Genomic DNA, 24375 nt, shown 5'->3' on the forward strand with positions numbered 1-24375 from the left:
AACTGTATAACTACAGATTGGGAAAGATGGTAGATGAGAGTGTCCTTAACCAAATAGGGAACACAGGAAGAGGAACAAGTTAAAAGAATTGGTGATTGGAGAACAGGGAAAATGATAACTTTAAACACATTGCATTTGAGGTGAAAAGATAACTTTAGACACTTTACATTTGAGATGTCTTGGCATAGAAATGTCTAATAGTATTCTTACAAATAGGAAATGGTTGACAAATAACTGAAATGAGAATTATTGAGGACTTTTATTGAGTACTTTGGGTTTGTCTGTGTTTATCCTTTCCCCTACTCCACCTTCATTGTGATCTCTTTTTGGGTCTAGATAGAAAAGATATGGGTAAGTTGCTTAACTTGCAATTTCTGGCTAATTCATTTGTAAAATAGCTGCCAACTTCCTAGGTACAGGGGCCATGATGTAGGTGGTATTACCCTGCCCTGGCACCTTCTCTCACCTGTATAGCTACTTTGTTTATCCCTCATTTTAAGTGTGTGCTTATTTTTAATATCATGCTTTTATCAGCCATTATTTTTATAAGATCACTATAAATAGGTAGACCTTTATCCCAAGTTACTACATGTAGTAAAGAGGACTTTTAAAATTAAAAAAGTTGGTTTTGTTCTTGCTGACAAACAAGGAAGATAAGATTCTTGTCTGATAGGCATCATCAAAATTAAAACTTTCATGCTTCAAAGGATACCATCAAGAAAGTAAATTTCTCCTACAAAATGGGAGAAAAATTTCCCAAATTATATATCTGATAAGGGACTTGTATCAAAATGTTTAAGGAGCTATTACAACTGAACAATAAAAAGACAACTTAATTAAAAAATGGGCAAAGGATCTGAATAGACATCTCTCCAGAGAAGATATACAAGTGGCCAACAAGTACATTAAAAGGTGCTTAAAATCATTAGCCATCAGGGAAATGCAAATCAGAACCACGAGGAAGTACTACTTCACACCCACTAGAATGTTAGCAAGGTTGTGGAGAAATTGGAACCCTCACACACTGCTGGTGGGAATGTGAAATGGTACAGCCAACTGTGGGAAAGTCTCACAGTTCCTCAAGAGAGTAAACATACAAGTTACTGTATAACTCAGAAATGAAAACATATATCCACACAAAAACTTGTGCATAAATTTATAGTAGCATTATTCATAATAGCCAAAAAGTAGAAACAACCCAAATATTCATCAATTGATAAACAGATAGATAAAATGTGGCATATCCATACAAAGAAATATTATTTGGTAACCAAAAGAAATGAAGTCCTGATAAATGCTGCAACAGGGGTGAACCTTGAAAACATGTTAGTGAAAGGAGGCAGTCACAAAGGATTTATAATTTTTTATAATTTTTTTTACATGAAGTGTCCAGAATGGACAAATCATAGATGAAAAGTAGGTGTGTGGTTGCCTAGGGAGGCAGAGGGGATTAGAGGGTTTTGGCTAACGGGTATGGGTTTTCATTCAGGGGTTATGAAAATGTTCTAAAACTGATTGTAGGATGGCTGCCCAGCTCTGTGAATATACTAAAAGCCACAGAATTGTACACTATATGGGTGAATTGTATGGTATGTGAATTATATGTCAATAAAACTTTTTTATTTTTTTTTTATTTTTTTTTTTAAGATTCCTGCCTTAAACAGAAGATAGAAGCATAACCTTCAGACATCCTTAGGAACTAAAGGGATGATCTTATGTACTGAATGGGGAGGTAGTGATCTGGATATCTGGTTTATTATGCCATGAATTGACTACCTAATTTGGGTCAGTTCTCTCTCTAGATTTCAGTGCCTTCATCTAAAAAATTAGTTAAACCAGTAGACATATACAGTCTCTTACACCTTTAATTATATAAAGGAAATATTATAATCCTGTAATTATAAAGGAGATATTAAATCCTGTAATTATATAAAGGAGATGTTATAAAGATGAAGTTGGATCAGATTGTATATGTAGGTGAAAAGAATCTAGGCCGTTGTAAAGTACTTGAATCCGTGATAAAGCAGTAAACCCAGAGGTTCTTCTGGAAATCCTTGCTGATTTTGGGCCAAATCTGGTCTGAAAACAAATCTCTTTGCTTAAGATCAAAGCTATATCTCATTAAATTCAAAGCATAGAGGTAGAAAGCATAGTTACAAAAAGTTCTTGTGAAATGACTTAGTAACCTCTCTTTCATTCCTTAGCTTTAGAAGTAACCTGTGCTTTGAGCACATAGGTTTCACCCATTTGCTTTAAGACCCTAGATGGCCATAATTAGTGCATACACCAGAATGAAATAAGTAAGGTTTTTTTCCTTTTGTCTGGAACCTTTGTTCAGCTTGATTTTGTATTTGTTGATTTTGCCATTTAACCGATAAACATTTATTGGCCTGCTGCTTTGTGCTTAACTTAGTCCTAGCAGGACACACAGGAGCATAGGCAGTCTTTGAAGCGGTATGCCCTTCATAAAATATTTGAGATTTTATACCAGCTGCATAGAGAAATGGTTTAGTACTGGACTTAGAGAACTTAGATCAAGTCCTACTTCTTTATTTTTATTATTATTAAAAATTATTGGGGTCACATTGATCAACAAAATCTAATAAGTTGCAAGTGTATAATTCAACAGTATGTTATATATATATCACATTGTGTGTGTTCACTGCCCATAGTTATATTTCTTCCCATCACCACATATTTGACCCCTTTTTCCCCAATCTACCTCGCCCCTCCCCTCCATCCCTCTGATAACAACTAGTCCACTGTCCCTGTCCATGAGTCTCTGTTTGTATGTCATGTTTGTTGCTTTCAGTTTTATATCCCACATATGAGTGAAATCATATGGTTCTCAACTTTCTCTGACTTATTTCTCTTAGCATGATTGTCTCAAGATCCATCCATGTTGTCACAAATGACAATATTTCATCTTCTTATAGCTGAGTAATATTCCACTGTACATATGTACCACATCTTCTTTATCTAATCATCTATTATAGGACACTTAGTTGCTTCCATGTCTTGGCCACCGTGAATAATGCTATGAACATCGGTGTGCATAAATGTTTTCCAGTTTTAGATAAATGTTTTCCAGTTTTTTGGGCAAATACTCCGTAGACGGATTGCTGGATCATGTGGTAGTTCAAGTCTTGATTTTTGAGGAACTTCCATGCTGTTTTCCATAGCAGCTGTACTAATTTGCAGTCCCACCAGTAGTATGAGGATTCCTTTTTCTCCATATCCTCTCCGACACTTGTTACTACTTGTCCTGTTGATAATAGCCACTCTAACAGGTGTGAGATGGTATCTCATTGTGGTTTTGATTTGCATTTCCCTAATAGCTAGTGAAGTTGATTATCTTTTCATATATCTGTTGGCTGTTTGTATGTCTTTTTGGGAGTAATGTCTCTTCAGGTCCTCTGCCCATTTTTAAATTGGACTGTTTTGTTGTTGTTGTTGAGTTTTATGAATTCTTTGTATATTTTGGATATTAAGCCCTTAATTGAGTCCTACTTCTGACATTTACTAACTCTGTGATTTTATTTCACTTCTTACCTACTTACTTTAATCCCAGTGTCCTCATTGGTAAAGTGGGAATAATCATGAGTTTTATCTACTCCATATCATTATTAGGCATTTGCCATTTAACATAGTGGTTGTAAAAGCATTTTTTTAAACTTTAGAACACTGTACAAATATGAAGTTTTTTCTTTTTTTAATGGAAACCTCATTTCTTGTTTTATTTGATACCCACAACAACTCATTTTCAGTTGGGGAGTCTAAGACTTAGAGAAAAGTAAATTGCTCAAGGTTTCACAGCTGGAAACTGGCAGGAATGAATGTGGAACTAAGTCTTACTAACATATCTCTTACATTCTAGAATACTATTTCTGTTAGTCGTTCTCAATCCACCTTACACATCTGACTCACTCGTGGTGTTTTTAAAAAATATAGGTACTTGGGTTTCACCCAGACTTTTAGAACCAGAATTTCCAGAGAGTTTGTTCTGAGTCTCTAAGCAGATTTGGGAGATGAGAAGGAAGAGTTCTCTCTGGGCTGTGGTAGTGGCCGAGATTTGATTTGGTGATGGGTAGATGTCTGTGGGCATTACCTAATCCTGACCTCCAGCATGGCTTCAGTGTTTACCTGGGGGAATGCATATATGACTGGAAGAAGCTGTCATTGAGGGCTTGTAATAGGTGGCCCTGAGATGCAGAATTCCATGTGGGAAAGCCTGGTTCCTGTGGTTAGGATCTGAAGCCTTTGGTTTATTCTAAGAAGTCCTGCAGCATTTCATTTGGAATCTTTTTCTGGCTACATTTTCACAACCAAAGTGGAATTCTTTGAGCTTGGGAAGTGTTTAGCAAAGTTAATTTTAAAACTGGACTATGTCAGTGTTTATCTTTCCAAGTCTGGAGTGTTTTACTGCCTTGAGCTCAGATTAGCTCAGCTGAACCAATGAGAGGTGCTTCTTAAAAATAAATCTTAAAAAAAAAAAAAAAAAATAAGGCCAATGGCTCATGCTGAAACTTGGCTGGCTGTATACAGCAACATGGGATTTTGCAATGTCAGGCTCATTTCTCATGTAATCGGAACGCTGAATGGACTAGGCCAGAGATAGGGTTAAAGTTACGATGGGTGAGGTTGTAAGCTTCTTTGTCTACTTTATTTCCTCAAGCCTGTCATCTCTAGTTACATGAAATCAGGATGATTCTTCTTTCTCTTAAGCCAGTTTTCTGTCTCATTCAGTAGGCTGGAAAATCTTACTTTGACACTTTCTTTTTTTTTTCTTTTTTCCTTCTTCCCTCCATCCCCCCTTCTTCATTTTAAAACAACAAACATTTATTATATCACAGTTTTTGAGGGTCAGGAATTCTGGGCAGATATGACTCAGGTATCTCATGAGGTTGCAATAGAAATCTCTGACACTTTCTTATATTAACGGTAACTCATGTTTGTAAAGCTCTTGCACTTACAAAGCACATACATTTTCTTTACCTTAGTAGAGCCTTAAAATGATAACAATAAAAATATAATAATAACAGAGTAATAACACAGCAGTAATAACCACAAAATAGTAACAACCTTAACCCAGCTACTACTATTATTTGGGCCATGATTTTGGTCCTCAAGAAGCTTACACTTTTGGTTAGGAGGTAAATCTCAAAAACAGTGAGGAATCATCTAAGACAAGAGATGACGAATGCCTGGTAGTGTGTCAGACTCAATGTCTTGGGGATTCCCAGAGGGAAGAAAGGTCAGGAAATTCATTCTGGAAGAAGTGGGACTTCAACTAGCCTTTGAAAGATGGCTGAATGTTTAACAGGGAGAATGAAAAGAAGATCGTTCTAAGCAAGGAGAAGAAAAAGTGAACAAAACCTTGGAGATGGGAATTTGGGAGGTATATGCAAAGGTTGCAGAGTGAAGAGTGGCCTGTGGAAGCAGAGCTACCTTTAGCATTACCTTGTATGTTTTTGTGTTAAATGATTCCATATCCTTGGGGCTCTTTTCTATAGACTACTCATCCTCTGAGCCACTCTCTTTCTGTGCCTCTATTACCAAAGTTCCTTTTGTATTTGATATTCCATGCCCATGATGGTATATTATATAGTATATTAATAACATGTAGTAGGAATATGGAAAAATATAAGATATATAAAACAAAAATCTAAATAAAAGAAAAATAACATAATTGTTCTTTACACTCTTTAAAGAGATGTGCTCAGAGGAAATTTAGGAACAGAAAGCAATTACAAAGCCCTGTAACATGTCTCATGCATTCTAGCTATGAGTAAGACAGGTGAATTTGTCATAAATGATGGCTCAGTTTGGGCCTTGGTAAATCCATAGACTTTCATCTGTTAAAGCAGCTGCTTGTTGAAGAGAAATTGTCAGGTGCATAAATAGCTTAAACCCTAGCAATTGGCATATAGGCAAATGATTCTCATTAAGATACTGAGGAAAGATCCTTGGGAATCAGACTTGGGTTCAAATTCCAGCTCTTACTAGCTATATGAGCTTGAGCAAATTATTTAACTGTTTGTTTGTTTGTTTGTTTGTTCGTTCGTTCATTCGTTTGGTTCTTCATTTGGAAAATGACAGTAGTAATACTCTCGTAGGATTGTACTAATTAAAGAAAATAATGTGCATTATGGTATCTTATACATGGTAAATTCTTATTTAATGATATTTCTTCTCATTATACTAAAGTATGTTTTCTTGACTTAACTTGAAATTCTTTAGGGGAGGTAAAGTAGTAGTTTGGAAAGGACCTTGGCTTTGAAGCCAGACTTTTTGGTTTTGTGTTTATGAAAGTCAGGTCAGAGCTGGTAAGAATGAAACATTTATTCCTGCTCTGGAGAGAATTTGCATGTCTTAGGCAGGTGCCTTAGATGCCTTGCCAGGTTGAGTTTGGTGTCTGGTCATTTGTTCCTCTCTTCATTCGCTGACTGACCATCTATTTTGTGCCAGGCATGTACTAGCCATTGGGGATCTATGATGAGTGGGACATGGCCCCTGCACTGGAACTCAGTCTGGTGGGGGAGATAAACCCTTAAAATAGGCAATTACTATAATGGTGCTATGAGAACAGAGGAGAGAGTGAAGAACTGCCCAACCTAGAGAGCACGAAGAACTTCACAGAAGACATGACTTTTAATCTGAGATTTGAAAAGGATATATAGAAGGCTTTGTGTGGTAAGGTGGCAAGGGAAGGGAAAGAGAAAGGCAGGATTTATAGGCAAAGGAAGTAGTTTAGAACATGTGAAAAGGTACGAAAAAGCCCATTATGTTTGGTGAACCATAACTGGCTCAGTGTAGTTGGTGTAGAATGTATGAAACTTAAATACTGGGAGATGAAAGAGAGGGTACGAGTTGGTAGAGCAGAGCTTCTCAAACTTAAAAAAAAAAAAAAGATTTGTTTTTGTTAGAGCAGTTTTAGGTTCATAGCAAAATTGAGCGTAAGGCATACAGATTACCTAATACCTTTTGTCCCTACATACACTAGCTTTCCCCACTATCAACATCTCATACCAATGTGGTACATTTGTTATGATCAAACCTACATCAACATACCATATTCACCATAAGTCCATAAGTTACATTAAGATTGACTCTTGGTATTGTACATTCTGTGAATTTGAACAAATGTATAATGACATATACCCACCATTACAGTATCATACAGAATAGTTTTATTGCCCTAAAATTCCTCTGTGCTCTGCTAATTCAACCCTCCTTTCCCTCACCCCCTGGCAAACGCTGATCCTTATACTGTCTCTATAGTTTTGCCTTTTCCAGAATGTCATATAATTGGAATCATACAGTATGTAGTCTTTTCATTTTGTTTTCTTTCACCTAGGAATATGTATTTAAGGTTTCTCTTTTCGTGGTTTGATAGTTCATTTCTTTTTAGTGCTGAATACTATTCCATTTTCTGGATACACCACAGTTTATCCACTCATCTACTGAAGGACATCTTGATTGCTTCTGAGTTTTGGCAGTTATGAATAAAGCTGCTAAAATATCTGTGTGCAAGTTTTTGTGTGAACATAAGTTTTCAGCTTATTTGGGCAAATAAATACCAAGGAGTGCAATTGCTTGATTATATGGCAAGAGTATATTTAATTTTGTAAGGAACTGCCAACCTGTCTTCCAAAGCAACTATACCATTTTACGTTCCCCCTGGCAATGAATAAAAGTTTTTGTTGCTCCACATCCTTGTCAGCATTTGGTGTTGTCAGTTTTAGATTTTGGCCATTCTAATAGGTATGTAGTGTTATTTCATTGTTTTAATTTGCAGTTACCTAATGACATGTTATGTTGAACACCTTTTCCATCTGTATATTTTCTTTAATGATGTGTGTACTCAGGTCTTTTGCCCATTTTATTAATTGGGTTGTTTTTTTATCGTTGAGTTTTAAGAGTTCCTTGTATGCCTTGGGTAATAGTTCTCTATTAGATATATCTTTTACAAATATTTTCTCTCTATAGTTTGTCTTCTCATTTTTTTGATTCTCAAACTTTTGCACATGAATCATTTGGGATTGTATTAAAAAATTCAGATACTGATTCAGTAGGTCTAGGGTAGAGCTCAAAATTCTACATTTCTAATAGTCTCCCAAGTGATGCAGATGCTGCTTTGAATAGCAAGGCTATAGATCACCTTGGCTGTCGTTTGTGTTGGAGAAGACCAGAAATCAGGTGACAGGTTACTGTTAGAATGATTCAGGCCACAGAAACAAAGCCTAAAATAGGGTGGAGGCAATGAAAATGGAGAAAAGTGGATAAATTTGATCACCGTATTGAAGATAAAATCATTAATGATGTGAGGACTGGAATTCATTGGGAGAGAGAGGGGAGAGAACATAATCATGAGCAGTAGCAGTCCATGAAAGGGTGAGTGACAGAATAGAAAATCTTAGAGCTGGGAGTCTGAAAACCTCAATTATGGTCCCAGATCTGCTTCTAATTTGGAAAGGTTACTTAACTTCTTGGAACCTCTGTTTCTTTTGTCAAATGGGTTTTATACTCAGTGCCCTGCTTATCACAGTTGTTTTGAGACTGTAGTGAACTAATATACGTGAAAGTGCTTTGTAAAACCTAAAGCATGATACAAATGATACACATACAAAACTGATGACTCTATTTCCAAATAAAGTCACATTCGGAGATACCATGAGTTAAAACATAAGATTTTTGGCAGAGGAGAGGGTGGGCAGGGATACAGTTTAACCTCTGTTAAGAGTACTTCAGCGTTTCAACTCCTTAAATATTGAATCTTTTTCTGCCAGGTCAGCAGGACCTTAGTGAACATCTACCTTGTGCAAGACTCTTGATGGGAGAGGATGATTACAAGTATTTGGACTTATGATCCTTTAAGGTCCTAGTCTAGGGAGGCAGTATAGCATAGTGGTTTAGAGCTCAGTCTCTGACCAGACTGCCTGGGTTTGGGTCTGGGAGCTGCCATTACTAACCATGTGATCTTGAGCAAGTAACTTAATCTCTATGTTTCAGATTTTTAACTGCAAAATAAGGATAATAGTACCTAACTGATAGGGTTGCTGTGAGGCTAAAGTGAATTAATACATGTGAAGAACTTGAACCATTGCCTGGTAAGCACCTGATAAAATATTGGTGATTCCTATTATTAAAACAACTTCCAAATATACAATGCTGTAATTTAGAGAACCTTGAAGAAGCCCATAATCAAGGACCAAACAAGTAGGACATAGTTGATAGAAGCTCATAGAATGTAGGATGTCTTTAGAGACAATCTACTCAAGCCTTCTCTTCGTACAGCTAGGGATACCAGGGTTCAGAAAAGGAAGTGACTTTCCCTGGATCAAATGGCTCATTAGTAATAGAACCAGGACTATTAACCTAACAAGTATTTTCTCTGCTCCTCCCTTATTTGAGTTCGACAAAAAAATTAGATCTTTAATCATGCATTGAGCATCTACTCCAATTTAAGTCCAGCTTTAGGTTCTTATACACATATGTGAAGTAGACAGTAATGGGCTTCTAAAGGAGCCTACAGGTCAATAAAGAGCTAGATAAGCCTAAAAATGTAATAATGTTTCTGGTTTTTTTTTTTTTTTTCCTTTTCCCTGTTTCTTTTGCAGCAAATAAAAAGAAGGAGAAGGAACGGCCAGAGATTTCTCTTCCTTCAGATTTTGAGCACACAATTCACGTTGGTTTTGATGCTGTCACAGGGGAGTTTACAGTAAGTCATGGGTCACAGAAAAGCCTTTGGTCTTTCAGAGTTCTGGCTATGCACTATTAGATTTTATCCTTTCTAGTCTTCCTGATGCCTCTGTCTTTGCCTGAGATCCTCATTAGTACCTTTTTATGTTCATGAGAGGGACACTTTCCTCATCTCCAGAACTGTACCAAAGAAACCTTTGAATCTTCATTCCTTAACTACAGCTCCTTTAAGTGGCCCCTTGGCATCAGCCTCTGTGCTGGGCACTGATGTTACAGAGACAAATCAGATATGATTTCGGCTCTTAAGGAGAAATAGCCTGGTGAAGGAGCAAAAATCTCAAATGAGCAATACAATGAGATAAATATTATAAAAGAGGCTCGTGTAGCACTCTGAGAGTACAGAGAGAAAGGAATGACTAAATCTGTCTTGAGGTGCTAGCACGTATCAGAGTTAACTCTGATTTTCCTTTTGGGTTCCCTGTGACTGTGTCTTCCTGACAGCCTTGCATGTCTCTCTAATAGGGGATGCCAGAGCAGTGGGCCCGCTTACTTCAGACATCAAATATCACTAAGTCGGAGCAGAAGAAAAACCCACAGGCTGTTCTTGATGTATTGGAATTCTATAACTCAAAGAAGACCTCCAACAGTCAGAAGTACATGAGCTTTACAGGTATGAGGATTGTGTCTAGTGCAGTCTAGGAATAAAAGGATTTTCATCTGGATGGAAAAGCTCCACATGCCTGTTGGTGTGGGGTGAGAGAAGAAAGTATTGGAAAGAGTGGAGATGGTACTTTCACTAAGATGGAATTTTGGAATTTGAGAACCAAGATGATGGGGTTTTACATCAGATTTACGTCTTTGCTCTGAAACTGGACGTTTAAAAAGGTAACATGAAATTATATATAAAGCACATCGACTGTGTGCTAGAACTAAATTCTGACACTCGCTAGGTTCTAATAGTCATTTCATTTCTTTGAGCCTCAAATTGGGAATAATAATTCCTACCTCTGGATATTATAATGAGGAATAAATGAGCTCATCGATGTGAAAGTCTTTTATAGGTTATAAACAGCACCATGGAAATGTAGCTGTCATTATCATTATCTTTAATATCATTAAGTTATTTAATAACATTTAATGTGTATCTTTTAAGTAGGCAAGCCTAATTTCTTCCTCAAGGCACTAATTTTTATCAGTCAAATAAAAAACAGGTTAGTAATAATGTTCTTTATATACCCTCTTTCTGTATAAGGGACTTTGTTTTCCAGAGTGGTTTTTAATAGCAGAATTGGGGCTAGAAGCCAGGTCTCCTGATTCCTGTACCAGCACCCTTTGAATTTACTATGTGCCTCTAGTAACTTTATTGGAGAACCTCCTTACATAGCTGAGAGATTTTTCTTTTCCTAGATAAGTTACAAGAAGGCCTACATTTCTGGAAACTTCTATATATAATCTTAGAATGTTAGAGCAAGAAATGTCCTTAGTGTATATCACTTCCAGTTCCCCCTTGTTTTGCAGACATTAAAGCCAAAAGAGACCTTTCTAATGTGGCTAAATGAGTAGCAGAGCTGTTCTCTTAATCCTGAGTCTGGTGTTCTTTCCAGAGTTCACGCTGTCTTTTTCAAAGGACAGTACTGTTGGGGAAGGTGAGAACCAGGATGAACTAGGTAATTTTGAAGGACGCTTTCCCCAGCAAGTATCTGGCTTGTATCAGAGGGCACAGATGGTGAGGAGGACAGACTGCAGCTTTGCTCCTTCTGCCATGGCAGTGCCCAGGAGAGGGTCATGCATGTTCCCAGCAGTACTTCCTTCTTCACGTCTGGCCCCACTGGGTCTGTCTTACTTTTCCCATTGAAGGACTGGGTCATTCCAAGGAGGAATTGGGGTTGAGAGGTACTGGGGGTCAAGATTTCTAGTCAGGAGATTAGAACTTGTATTTTAGGGAGTTTGTCATGGAGACGTGAGATTAGAAGCTGGCTTTGAAAGCCTTAGCAGCTAAGTCTTGGGAAGAATTTCTGTTTTTATGTGTACATGTGTATAGATGTGTATAAATGCTATATATGTTTATGGAAGCATAGTTCTGGGTTTGCATATGTTTGGAATTAAAGTCTACTTATGTATTTATGAATGATGATGAATGATTATGTGTAAAGATATACACATTCAGGTAATTGTATGTATGTTCATCTGTGCACACATGTGAATTGTGTGTATGCGTGTGTGTGCTTGCGCACATATGTGCATGCATGCAGGATTTTTAATTTTCTAGAAGTTAAAGACCAGGGCCAACTCTAGGCAAAACTATATATTTGATATAGTTTATTTGATACAGTTTATTTTCCTGTTTCCTCTTTTCTCATACTATTGTGATAACACTACCTTAATTTCTTTGTATATGGATTATCTATTTGATTCTCATAATGGCTTGTGGGGTTGGTAGGGCAAGTATTATTCCCATTTTAGAGACTCAGAAATTAATTATACTTAGAGAAACTAAATGACTTACTCAGGGTGACTCAACTGATACGTAATGGAAGTATGTTTTAAACTTGGTCACTTAACCCTTTGCTGTCTTTAACCTGAACATAATCCTTCATGCCAATCTTTTTTGTCAAGTTTTCTATTTTTTTAGCACTTTATTTTCTGTACCAATTAGTAGTTAATGTGATAGGCAATACCAGAACATCCTCAAAAACACTAGCAGTGCATAAGATTGGAGGTGTTGCAGTGAAGGCATAGTATTATGCTTTGTTTTGCCTAAGCTGATGTTCTCTCAGACAAGAAAAACAAGTGAATTATGTTTAAAGTATATCCTGAATAGATTTCCTCAGGGTACACCTGTCTATTCAGGGTTTGTTTTAAGAACTGTCACAGCTAGTGGGTTCATTATTTGTCAGAGGACCAACAAAGCTGTACATGGCACTCTCTTATGTATTGGATTTGGGATCTTGGACATTCTCTGGGCTTGGTTCTTGGTGAGAAATATGTTGAATTTAGTAGGATATTTCTTCTCCTAATTCCATTGGTGGTGAACCACTGAAGTCACTTCCTTCTTGGATCTTTAGGACTCAGAATAAAACTGAACACAATATTTGGTTTTTAAACTTATTTTCTTGCTAAGATCTTCATTGGGTGTATGTTTCATATTTCATTAAGTCTAAGGTATCATTGATTTTAAGATGTATCATTATTTTATGTACCACTAAAGAAAAAAAGATTGCCAATTAAAACATGAAATACTTTTGATTGTGGGGCACATCTCTGTTTCAGAAATGTTAATGTGAAAAAATGTACATCTCCAAATCAATGAAATATGGTAATTGCCTCATTTAGGGAGCTTGAATCTATTATTAGAAACAAGACCCTGCCTTTAATGAGATTTGACATGTTTAGTGCTTCTCTTTTCCTTAGCCTTAGTCTTTCTCTTTCTGGGGGAATAGACATGTATGTAGAGTCTCCTTTTCAAAGCTGAAGCTGTAGGCTGGTTGTAATTTGTTATGGATAGCTCAGGACCTTGCCAGCCGTGAGTTCTTTCTCTTTCTTTTAGACTGCATGAAATTTCCTTGACCATTCAAGCCTCATAATGATATAGTTGGTGATGTGGATACAGTTCTAGCATCGTATTTAGAATTTGACCAGGATTCAAATCTTGACTCTTATATAACCTGTGTGTACCCTGGGCAAATTACTTAACATTTCTAAATCTATAATAGTTCTCAGAACTATAGTGAGGATTTAAGGAGGTAAAGTATATAATGTACTGAGCATGGTGTTGGGCCCATAGCACCAGTAAAACTGCTGTTATTCTCTGAGCTTGTCAAGTGCTTGACTAGATAGTTTCCCTTCACTCCCAAGAATAGATTGACTAATTGTTTACTGACTGAGTCCCATGTCTTTTTTTCTTTACAGATAAATTAGCTGAGGATTATAATTCTTCTAACACTTTGGTAAGTCTTTATTTCCTCTATTCTAATATTGGCAGGTATGGTGGTTAGGGAACAAGACAGTGTGGTAGGTGCAGTGCCTGGGCTGAGAGGGACTCATTTGGTCACTCTTCCACCATGGGCCTCAGAGTTCCTATCTATACAGTAAAGAAATTGAACTTAATAAACAGTAGGTATTCCTTCCAACTTTAATTTTTTAATGTTCTAGAAATCTTCACCTTGGAACCAGAAAAACTAGCTTTTAGTTTTAAGCTCAGTGTTTTATTTGTAGCTTTGAACCTTGAGAAAGCCAATTTGCCTTTCTGAGCTTGAGTTTTTCTTTTTCTTTTTTTTCCCCCCTCTTTAATTACCCCTTCTCCCCACTTCCACCCCTGACCTATGGATGTTGCCGTTTCCCCTTTGAACTGGATCTCTGAAGGTGGGGCGTCTCCTCCCACATGCTCTCAGAGTGCACCCGGGGCTTACTATTTAAAGGGGTCTTTAAATAGTAAGTTGTGATATGTATTAGAGAATACTGCTATTCTTTATACTGGATGTTGTCTCTTGTATAAAGGTGGTTATGTCATATTCATTTACTAAATATTTGTAAAGCCCCTACTCTGTGCCAGGTCTTAGGGAGAAATGGCAGTATAGGGATGAGTCAAACATTGTCCCAACTCCTCATAATCTTGTAGTCTTGTGAGTGACATGAAGGCACAAACAAGCAATTATATAGTGAAGTGTGCTAAGATTTTATGAGGCCAGGGGCTATGTGTGATTTGTTAATTTCTGTATCCATGGCATCTGGCAAGTAACCACTTACTGATTAAAACGTTGGATGTATAGGAGAAAGTTTCTTGGTGATAAGGCAGAGCCGAACAAGTTAGTTTTCTAGGGCAAGAATTATGAAGAGACGAGGGTAATTCAGACAGATTGAATGCATAGCATGTGCCAAGACAGGGAGGTTCACAAGGTATGCCTTATGCAGGGAAATGCCAGTAGTTTGTTATGATTGGAATGTGAAATGTGAAGGAACTAGAAGTGGGTGACAAAGAGGAGCAATAAACAAGTCAGACCATGTAGGAGTTCTGTCTTCAAGGTAATGAAAAGCCGTTAAAAATTTTAAGCTGGGGAGTAGTAAAGTTCTAATATAATATTGAGTCAGTATCAAAATACTTTGAACCATGCTTCCGGCAGTGGGGCTTGGTTTACTCTGAGTCATTTATACTGTTATCAATTATAAAAAATGTTCACATGTCCAGTGCCTTACAGCATACTGGATCTTTTCTTATTCACTATTTCTTTTAATCCTCACAGGAGTGTAATGAAGTGGGTTATTAACTTTGTTTTATAAATGATAAAACTGAAATTGAGAAGGGTTAATGGCAACAGGTATCATTCCCAGTTTGCATTATTTTTCCCTTATTTATTTCTTAATCAAGTGGAAGAGATGTAATTAAAAAATAGGGAAGAATTTGCAAATGTTAAGATCTTTCGGAGTTTCTTACCATTATTGAACAGTAAATTGTTGAAGAAGGGGCTTGAACAAAGCTGAGCTGGCTCAGATATCTTTATGCTTTTATAGGAGGAGTGACAGCTATCATATATTGAGTGGCTAATATGTGCCAGGCACTGTGCTAATAACTTTATGTACGTTACCATAATTGGTCCTTACAATTACCTTGTGAAGAAAGTATTGTTGTTTCCCTTTCATAGGTAGAAAAACAAACTTTCCTAAAGACTCATAATTAGCTATTGTGGCACAATTAGACTACAACTAGGGTCTTCTGAGTGCCAGTTCTGGATTCTTTTCACTGTGACAGGGAACTGAGAAAGATGTCAGAAGTCTTATAAAGGAGACTGCAGTAAGTCATAGCTATGTCTTTAGTGAGGATGAGGAGCCCTGGGGCTCACACCATATGGCAGAGAGGATAACACCTGCTTGGTAAAAACCTGTATTGGTTTAGTATCTACAATTAAAACCACTCAGTCTGTCAAGGACATTTTCTCTCCCAGTTTAAAACATTTGTCCCTGTGGCTCAGTACTCTGTATTCCCTTACTATTTTTTACATGGAGGTATGCCTTATATTGTGGTAGCTTATCATTTTCTACAGTTTCATACAGATTATTCCACTTGATTTATGAAATAATCGGACATTCAGAATTATTATCTCATAACACAGATTAAGAAATTGAGACTTGGAGATTATGTGACTTGCTCCCTACCCTTAAATGAGTAAGTGCTAGAAACCAATACAGAATTCAGTTCTCCTGATTATTTATTCATTCATACTATAAATATTTACTTAGCCCCTTCTTTGTGTCCAGGTGTTGGTGATACAAAAATGAATATGCACTATTTCAATCCTTGAGGGAAAAATTAACAACAGACTAGAGGGATAAGGGCAGCAAAAGAGGTATAAATAATGTACAATGGGGGTCATATTTGATGGAGTGATTTATTCTGCCTGGTAGTACAGGGAAGTTTACACTGAGTTGCTGGACCCTAATGATTTGTTCATTTAACAAACATGATCTTTAAGGGCCTTCTGGGTCTAAAATTCTTTTATTTGTCGTTCATTAGTCCTAGATCTCAGATTCTATGCTTTTTAGTGCCTGAAGTCTTTTTTATAAAATGAACACCTACTGTGAGATAGACTGGGGAGTCAAGGACTGGCAAGGTTTTTGCTCTTGATCTCACTATTTAGTGAGGAATCAGAACATGTAAACATGGATTTATAACATAATATCAGATAAACACAGATAATGATACCAGGCAGAGAAAAGGGCAATGCTTTCTTGTCTGAGATAGCATGAACAAAAGCCACCTTAAGGATCCATCATCTCAAGCCAAAGAACTTGGACTTTGTGCTGTAGCTAAGGAATATTTTAAATAGGAGATTGATATAGTTGAATGTGAGTTTTAGTCTAAACCAACATCTTAGATTCCTATGGAAATTAGATCAGGGTAATGGAATGAATTCATATGTTTATCTTTCTCGCTATCTCAAATTTCTTAATATCAGAGAATATATATTAAAAAATAGATTCAAAACAGTGCTCTAAAACAAAAAGAGGACAAAAATGAACCATTGTCAGGAATTTATGGAAGATAGAAAGCAGATAAGATCATATTGATCAGAGCAAAAGAAACCACAGTATAAAGCATATGGAAGAGAAAACTCCTATGAAGATAAGAGTAGCTCTAGAGAAAATGAGCTGAGAGAATATATATAAGAAGCAGGAAGGGGTCCTGGATCATCTTCAAGGGTAAAATAATTAAAATTCTGCATTTAAAACAGCAGAGATGGTCTCCATCTTACAGTGAGCACGGGTAGCAGAATTTTGGTTCTAAGCTTAAACCAGATAATTTTCTGAAGAAAGCACACTGTGACTACTTGAGGAGAGCTCTCGGTGTGGTTTTAGGGGCCTGAGAGAAGTGGAGCAGAACCTGAGTTAAGTACAGGTCTCTACAGCAGGTATAAAAAGGGGAAAAAAGTAGCTCTGAAGTAGAAGAAAATACATTAAATTTCTTCATTCCAAGAGTAAATTTCTTATACTTTTGATAACTGGGAAGGGAGAAATCTCTACCTTATGTGCTCTTTCATGCCAGCATACCCCAAAGTGATGGTTGCCAGTAACCACATCTCCATAACTCACATACAGAATACATTAGACCTCCCATTTAGAGGAGGGGACAGTGGAGAAACAAATTTGCACACTGCAGGAGAAACGCATGCTAAGTACATACACTAGTCAATCTAGTCCTTCCCTTATAAATATGAATGGATAGCCATGGATCTCTAGACATTGGAGGGAAACAAAGCATTAAAGAGAAGAATGAAGATAAAGAAATTAAACCACCCCCAGAGAAAATAGATAATTCAGGAAAGAGAATTATCTTTGTATTCAGAGAGGTTCTATAAATCTTGCATCTACAAAAACACACTGCTATTATAGCAGAGGATAAAAAAGAATTCTTAGAAATTAAAAATATGGTTAAGGAAATAAAGTCACAAGGATTAAAAAACAAATGCATTTAAGGGTGAAGTAATGATATAAAGCATAAAAACATTGAAAATACGAGAATAAGGGACACAGGTGGTTTAGGCAAGGAGATTAAAGAAGAATTAGAGAGCAGAGGCACTAGAGTGAAAAAATAATCAGAAGAATAATAGAAGAAAACTCTTGAGTTAAAGAAAGGCCTACTAATTATCAGTATCTCTTCATTTCACCCTCCTAGTGGTTGTCTGAGGTAGGCAGAGAGCTGCTGTCATTATCCTCATTTCATTCATTCATTCATTCATTCATTCATTTATTATTTTTTAAACCGTAAATAGAATTTTAATATTTTCTTGTCACACTTCATTGGATCATCTTGCAGATACACACTCCACTTATGAAAAGCCTGTGGTAGCTCTTATTCACAGAACCTTCGCTCAGACATGCTTGTGTGCAGGTTGGGTGTGGTGTTTTTTTGTTGAGTTTTAGATGTTTAGCTTATTGTTATTTCAAGGGGAGAGATCTGGGGACATCTCTCACTCTGCCAAGTTTCTTACGTCACTCTTCTTTCCTCATTTTAGATATAAGAAATTTGGGGCTTAGAGTACGACAGCCTTGCCCGAGGACACAGGGATAAGTAAAAACTTGGGGAAAAAAACCTTTATCTCTTGATTATGGTAGTTGTAAATACTACCACCCAAAGCTATCACCTGTGGAAAATAGAATGTGTTGCTAAGGAAGGTGATGAAATCCCCTTCTCTACAGTTTTAGGAAGCAAACAAGTTTATTGTTTATAGTATACATCAGGGAGCCCCAAGGCTGCTTGATGATGAAGAGGTATGGAGTTAACTTAAATTCTCATTTTGGGTTCCTAGTTAAATTTTGTTGAGTAGAATAGTGGGGAGAAAAGAAATTAGAGCAGAAAAATATCAAAACATAGGCTTTGACAGGGAAAGAACCTCTATTGGATTTTAGAACTGAGAGTGACCTAAGTCACTTCTCAAATAATACCACTCCTTTTCCTCCACATTCCTTAAGTGATGAAACTTGAGATTAAAGATTGATTTATTGTTCCGGTCATCAAAGCTAGTTGCTTACATATGCCTGGCACTGTCAGTTTTTAAGTTATGTCCGGTACTGGAGGTCCTGTTAGAATCTATGAGATTGCCAATTTTCCTTACCTTAGTATGTCAAATGTGGTAAAGGCCAATCTCCCACACAGTAACAGTAGTTCCATCTAGTTTTCCACTAGATAAGTTTTTCCACTTATCCCCTTTCATTCTGACTCCTGACTGCCCTTTCTCTAGAGGCCCCAAGTGGCAGGCAGGAGGGGAACTCAACTTCTCTTTCTTATAGCAGACGATGAGCTGCTTCAGGACATGGAGCATATTTTTCATCTTTGTGCCTTAATGTCAACAGTGTCCATCACAGTATCTTACTGAGCACAAAGTAGATGCTCTGAAAATATCTGAAATTGTTGAATTATATCAATATATATATAAATATTCCTATTGCCTCTCTGGTCCTATGCTGTAATCGTTTAATCTCTATCAAAAATCTCATGCTTTGGATCTACTTTGTCTTTTGAATATGCATTGTAAACAGTAATGATATGATATGTTTGCCTGGGCTTGCCCCCAAGCCTGCCACTCTTGGCTCAGCTTTGTTAGAGTTTTCATGGGAAAATCAGGTTGCTGGGATAATAGCAAATCCAATTAGTGGTGCTGGTAACGTTCATTCTGGGACAGGGCAAAGCTCAGTGAAATGGATAGTATCGTTTGAGGAGAAACTCATTGTTCTCTTGAGACAAGTTGCTCCTGATGTTCTATATTTTCAAGTTGAGGTGAGGGCACCTGAGGATATAATGTGTGCAGTAGGTTTTGGTAATGAATGGAAAAGGAGAGGCAAAAGCCTGTCTGAACTTTCATTAACCATATCAGAAAGGAGTAAGGAATTACATTGATAAACTTTATAAAATTCCAAACTTTGATCCCTTCCCTACATTTTGTATTTTATTATCTGTTCAGTATGGAGAGTAAAACTCATAGAATAAGAAGGAACTATGATCTTGTCATCAGGATTTGAACTGGAGAAGGCAGACAGAGAAGCCATAAACTGGCTTCCGAATCCACAGTTAGGCTTCGGGTGTGGAAAATGGACTAAGTGAATAGTGTTAATTAAAAGAAGAGAAAGAAGCTGAGTGAGTTCCTCACTGGCTACACAAAAGTGGAGAGCTCGGAGGCTGATTTAGGTTTCAGAAACGGAGTCAGGATGAGGTTTCATGGGGTTGGGGGGGTGAGGGGAGGGGTGGACTGTGATCCTAGTAGCTTAAGTTCCATGTCAGCTGCACCTGAAATCTGGCTTTTCTCTGCTGTACAGAATGTGAAGACAGTGTCTGAGACCCCCGCAGTACCGCCAGTTTCAGAAGATGAAGATGATGATGATGATGCTACCCCACCTCCAGTGATTGCTCCACGCCCAGAGCACACAAAATCTGTGAGTCTTTGGAGATGTGGACAGCTTTGTGATTTATTAGAATTTGGAGTGGAAGGGAGGGGTTCACGCTGAGGCCTAGAGATATAATACTTGGGTAAGGGTCCATAGATTTTGGAGCTGGAGAGATCACTGATCACGTTGTTTGAAAGGCTCTTTCTTTATGAGTAAAGGTGAAAAGTATATATATTTATCAATATATTTATCATGGGTTTACAGATAGTCCCAAAGTGTCCTAAATAATTGGTGTTTATACCAACCCAACTCTAGTTTACTTGGCCTGTTTTACACATACAGAAAGATATACAGAATTAATGTTACTTAGTGTAGGACTAACAAAAATTATTCCAGTCTCCTGGGAAGCAACAATTATCCTGCTGCAGATTTTTTCTTCTCTGTTAATGTACAGCATTCAGCCTCTTAGAACATCATTGATAAAACTGAAAGACTCAAGAGAGTTGATAAATATGTTAGTGCTATTAATATGCTGGACATCCGGAGTGCATTTTGATGCCTGATGTTGGCAGTGATTTTTATTTAACTTCCTTGGAGGTTCTTGCATCTTGAAATAGCCACAGTCCCTCTGCCCTTACTTTGCATAATATGGTCCCTAGGCCTTTTACCTGATTTAGCATCATTGAGTACTAACCTGTCATCAGGTGATTTTCTACTAGTGTTTCTTTACTTGGATTTTTTTTCTAATGACGAGAGCGAGAGCTTCATAATGAAAGAAGAATCAATGGCTTAAACTCTGTGATAATAGGAAAAAAGGCTGCCTTAGATTAGAGCATTCAGGGAGGTGTTCAAGCAGAAGTTGGTTGACTAACTGGGAGATGCTATGGAGGAAATTCAAGGGGATTAGATGAGCTTTTAGGATGAGAATTTGTAAACAGGATCTATGGAATCACTCTTTCTGTAGGTCATAAAGTTTCCTTAAGGAAAATGAGCTTCAGAATTGGAGAGTTGTCAAGATACTTAACATTATTTCGACCTCTTTTGGTTTGTAAGCATATTCATTTAAAAAAATTTTTTCCCCACTAAATCATGAACTACTCAGAAGTAGAGGAAGTAAACACACACACACACACACACACACGCGCGCGCGCACGCGTATGTAATTCGCAGTACTTAATATTGTTTTTGGCAGGTATCAGAAAAGCAGTAAATATTGAATGAATGAATGAATCAATCAATCAATAAATTTGATCTTCATAACATTCCTTTCTAAAAAGGCATTGTTAATTCCTAGTTTATAGAAGAAGCAGCTGAGATTTGGAGAAGTAAATTGATCTATCCAAAGTCTCTTAGTAAGCAAAAGAGCTAGGACTAGAAGCAGGTAATTTACCCCAAGTCCAGGTTGTTTTCCACCATAGCACAGTAGCCTTTTTGTATGTTCTGGAAGCCAGAGTGTATTAGAGAAAGAAAAGGCAGGATTTGTGCCCTCAAGGAACCATGTCAGGAGAACTATAGAAGAAGGCCAAGGCATGACAGTACAGGCTTTAGGTGCCAGGGATATAGTTTGTCTATAGTTATAAGAATAGAAAACTAAGACATCATTATACCATAGTAGTCAGGAAAGAAGTTCTAGTCTCTGATCTCAGTGCCTTGACTTAAGTTCTCTTCCATTTCTACCTATTAAAATCCCATCCATCCTTCAAGATCCAGCTGAAGAACCCCATTTATTTATTCATTGGTTCATCAGACATTTACCTGCATGCATGCTTTTTTGTTAAGCAGCTGGTTAGATACAAAAACTAAGGGATAAAAGACACATTCACTGTCTTCATAGAGCTTATAGACTAGCTAAAAGACAGTAGTGATATTTTTATTAAAAAATCTGATGAATGCCTTGAAGGATCTTCTGGGGAAAGGGAGTATAACTTATGATCACTTCTTCTGAACCTCAGTCGTATATAGTTTGCTCATTTTTATGACATTTATCCCTTTTTGCCTTGTAGTTCTGACTTTCTTACAAGACTTTCTTCACAAGAATAGAGGATGTGGCAGCATTCTTTACAGCGATGCAAAGAACAGATACTCAGTAAATGTTTAAGTTAATGAATGAATAGGAAATTCAATACTAGAGAAATTTTGAAAGCTTAAAATCAGTTGGGCATGATTTTAATCATTTCACACATTGATTTACTACTACAACAACCCTATAAGATAGGTATCAGTAATATCACTGTTTTACAAATGAGGAGACTGAAGCACAAAGAAGCTAAGTAAACTGCCCAAGGTCATACAGATGGTAAGAATAAGATTTGGGATTTAAGCCCAGGCAGTCAGGTTCCAGGTTCTAAATTACTACACCCTACTGCCTCTTTAAGAACAATTAAAGTTTCTTCTCTGCAATGGTTCAGTATTTAAAGAGGGAGTAACTCAAAAGAAGATAATGTTAGGTGTTGTATTAGCAATGAAAAAAAAAAAGTGCTGTGGGAATACAGGATTCATTTTAGCTTGGGACAGAATAGAACTTTGAGAGGAAGGAGATTCCCATCCAATGATAGAATTGCCTTTAAATCATTTCTGTTGAGAGCCATTTAACCTGTATTGAAAATCTTGTGTTCAGACTCTCATTAACCCCTTTTGTATGTTCTGAGAGCAAGGAGGCAATTTCAACCACAGAGGATGGGCCTGACACAGAAGAAGGGGAACGTAGATTTTGACATAGGAGAAGGGATGAGTTTGTTGGGATTTTTTCTTCTGTGGATGTTCTAATACACACATTTCAGAGAGGCTTTTAAGTTTCCCAGTGCTAACAAATGCTGGCCTTGCCAAATTCTTGCACCAACAATGCAGGTATACACAAGGTCTGTGATTGAACCACTTCCAGTTACTCCAACTCGGGACGTGGCTACATCTCCCATTTCACCTACCGAGAATAATACCACTCCTCCAGATGCTCTGACCCGGAATACTGAGAAGCAGAAGAAGAAACCTAAAATGTCTGATGAAGAGATCTTGGAGAAACTACGTAAGCACTTTGTAGCTTTCTGGACCTTCCTCTGGTATGTGCTTGGTCAGGCACAAAGATGGAATCTGGTTGCTATAAAGTTTCCATTCCTAGGCTTACTCTGTGAGCTTGCTCTGTGGGCTGGCTAGCCTGGTACCCAGCTCCTCTGTCTCACAAGCCCTAATTGGATACCACATTAGGATGGGAATGTGATGAAAAAGAGAGCTCACTTTAAGGCATCTCTCACCCCTGGCTATGGGTTATATAGATGACAAATAGCATTTATCTAGTGAATAGTCTGGAATGTTGTATTGAGAAAGACTGAGGCCTTGTTCCATACCTGGTAGGAAAAGATGGAAGGGAAACTAATACATTGTGAGCCTATGCCATGTACCAAATGACAGGCAAGGTATTTTCTTGATATTATTTTCATTTATTCCTTATATTAACCCTGCGAAGACAGACATTATAATCCTCATTTTTTGCAGTTAAGGTTTTTGAAGCTCAGAGATGTTAAATGCCTTGCCCAAAATCACACAGCCAGAAAGTGGCAGGCCCGGGGTTAGAATACAACTTGCACTCCAGTAATTAAAGCATGCTGCCTCTTTCAGGTGGAAACTAACATTTTACTTTCTTTAGTGGCCAGAAATGGGAGTATATTAGGGTAGCTTGTTTCTGTGTTTCAGTAAACTACAAGAGAATTTATATTAGACAGAAGGACTAGGTTGGTCTGTGGGATTAGAAAAATCATTTGACAAAGCCTTTGATTTATTCTTTGTACCTGTCTACTTCTTCAGAGGGTTTGGCCAAATCTGCAAGGTGGCATTGCTTTCTTAAACCAAGGTTTTGATTTCTTCCTGATAATTCTTGTTTGACTTTTCAAAAAATATTTTACTCTTTTAAAAGTTGCCTTTGCCCAGAGCCCTTATGACGGAATAAGAAGGGCCATTAACCAAGTCATCTGTTTGTTCCTCTGAGTAGTCTTTTTCTCTGAACCAGAGGTTTTAAAAAAGCAATAATATTTAGAACATAGAATTATAGAAAGCAGACTGGCCTGGTAGTTAAAGACACCTGGGTTGAAGGCCCACCCCTGCCACTGACTTGGGTCTTGGGTAGTTTCCTACTGTTCTCTGGACCTCTTTTTTCTTACCTTTAAATAGGGATGTTAATACTTATCTCATTTGTAAATCAAATAAGTTAATGTATGTGAAAAGTACCAAATCTTAGTAATTGGTGTTAACAGAAAACACTTGGGAGTGGGAGACAGAAAACCAAACGTCTCATCTTAGCTCTAACAC

The 24375-nt window shown here is 37.3% G+C and overlaps 1 protein-coding gene across 2 annotated transcripts in view; it reads left to right on the forward strand.

Annotated features, from left to right (window-relative positions):
- Positions 1-24375, forward strand: part of PAK1 (p21 (RAC1) activated kinase 1) — a 67750-nt gene that overhangs the window by 14859 nt on the left and 28516 nt on the right. For both annotated transcript variants that reach the window (XM_011368378.2, XM_011368379.2), the window contains exons 3-7: positions 9621-9721; positions 10225-10372; positions 13612-13649; positions 20008-20124; positions 22924-23098. In XM_011368378.2, coding sequence (XP_011366680.1) covers positions 9621-9721; positions 10225-10372; positions 13612-13649; positions 20008-20124; positions 22924-23098 — 579 coding nt within the window. The remainder of the gene's footprint in view (positions 1-9620; positions 9722-10224; positions 10373-13611; positions 13650-20007; positions 20125-22923; positions 23099-24375) is intronic.

This window comes from Pteropus vampyrus, unplaced genomic scaffold (genome assembly GCF_000151845.1).
Source record: "Pteropus vampyrus isolate Shadow unplaced genomic scaffold, Pvam_2.0 Scaffold141, whole genome shotgun sequence".
NCBI classification, from domain to species: Eukaryota; Metazoa; Chordata; class Mammalia; order Chiroptera; family Pteropodidae; genus Pteropus; species Pteropus vampyrus.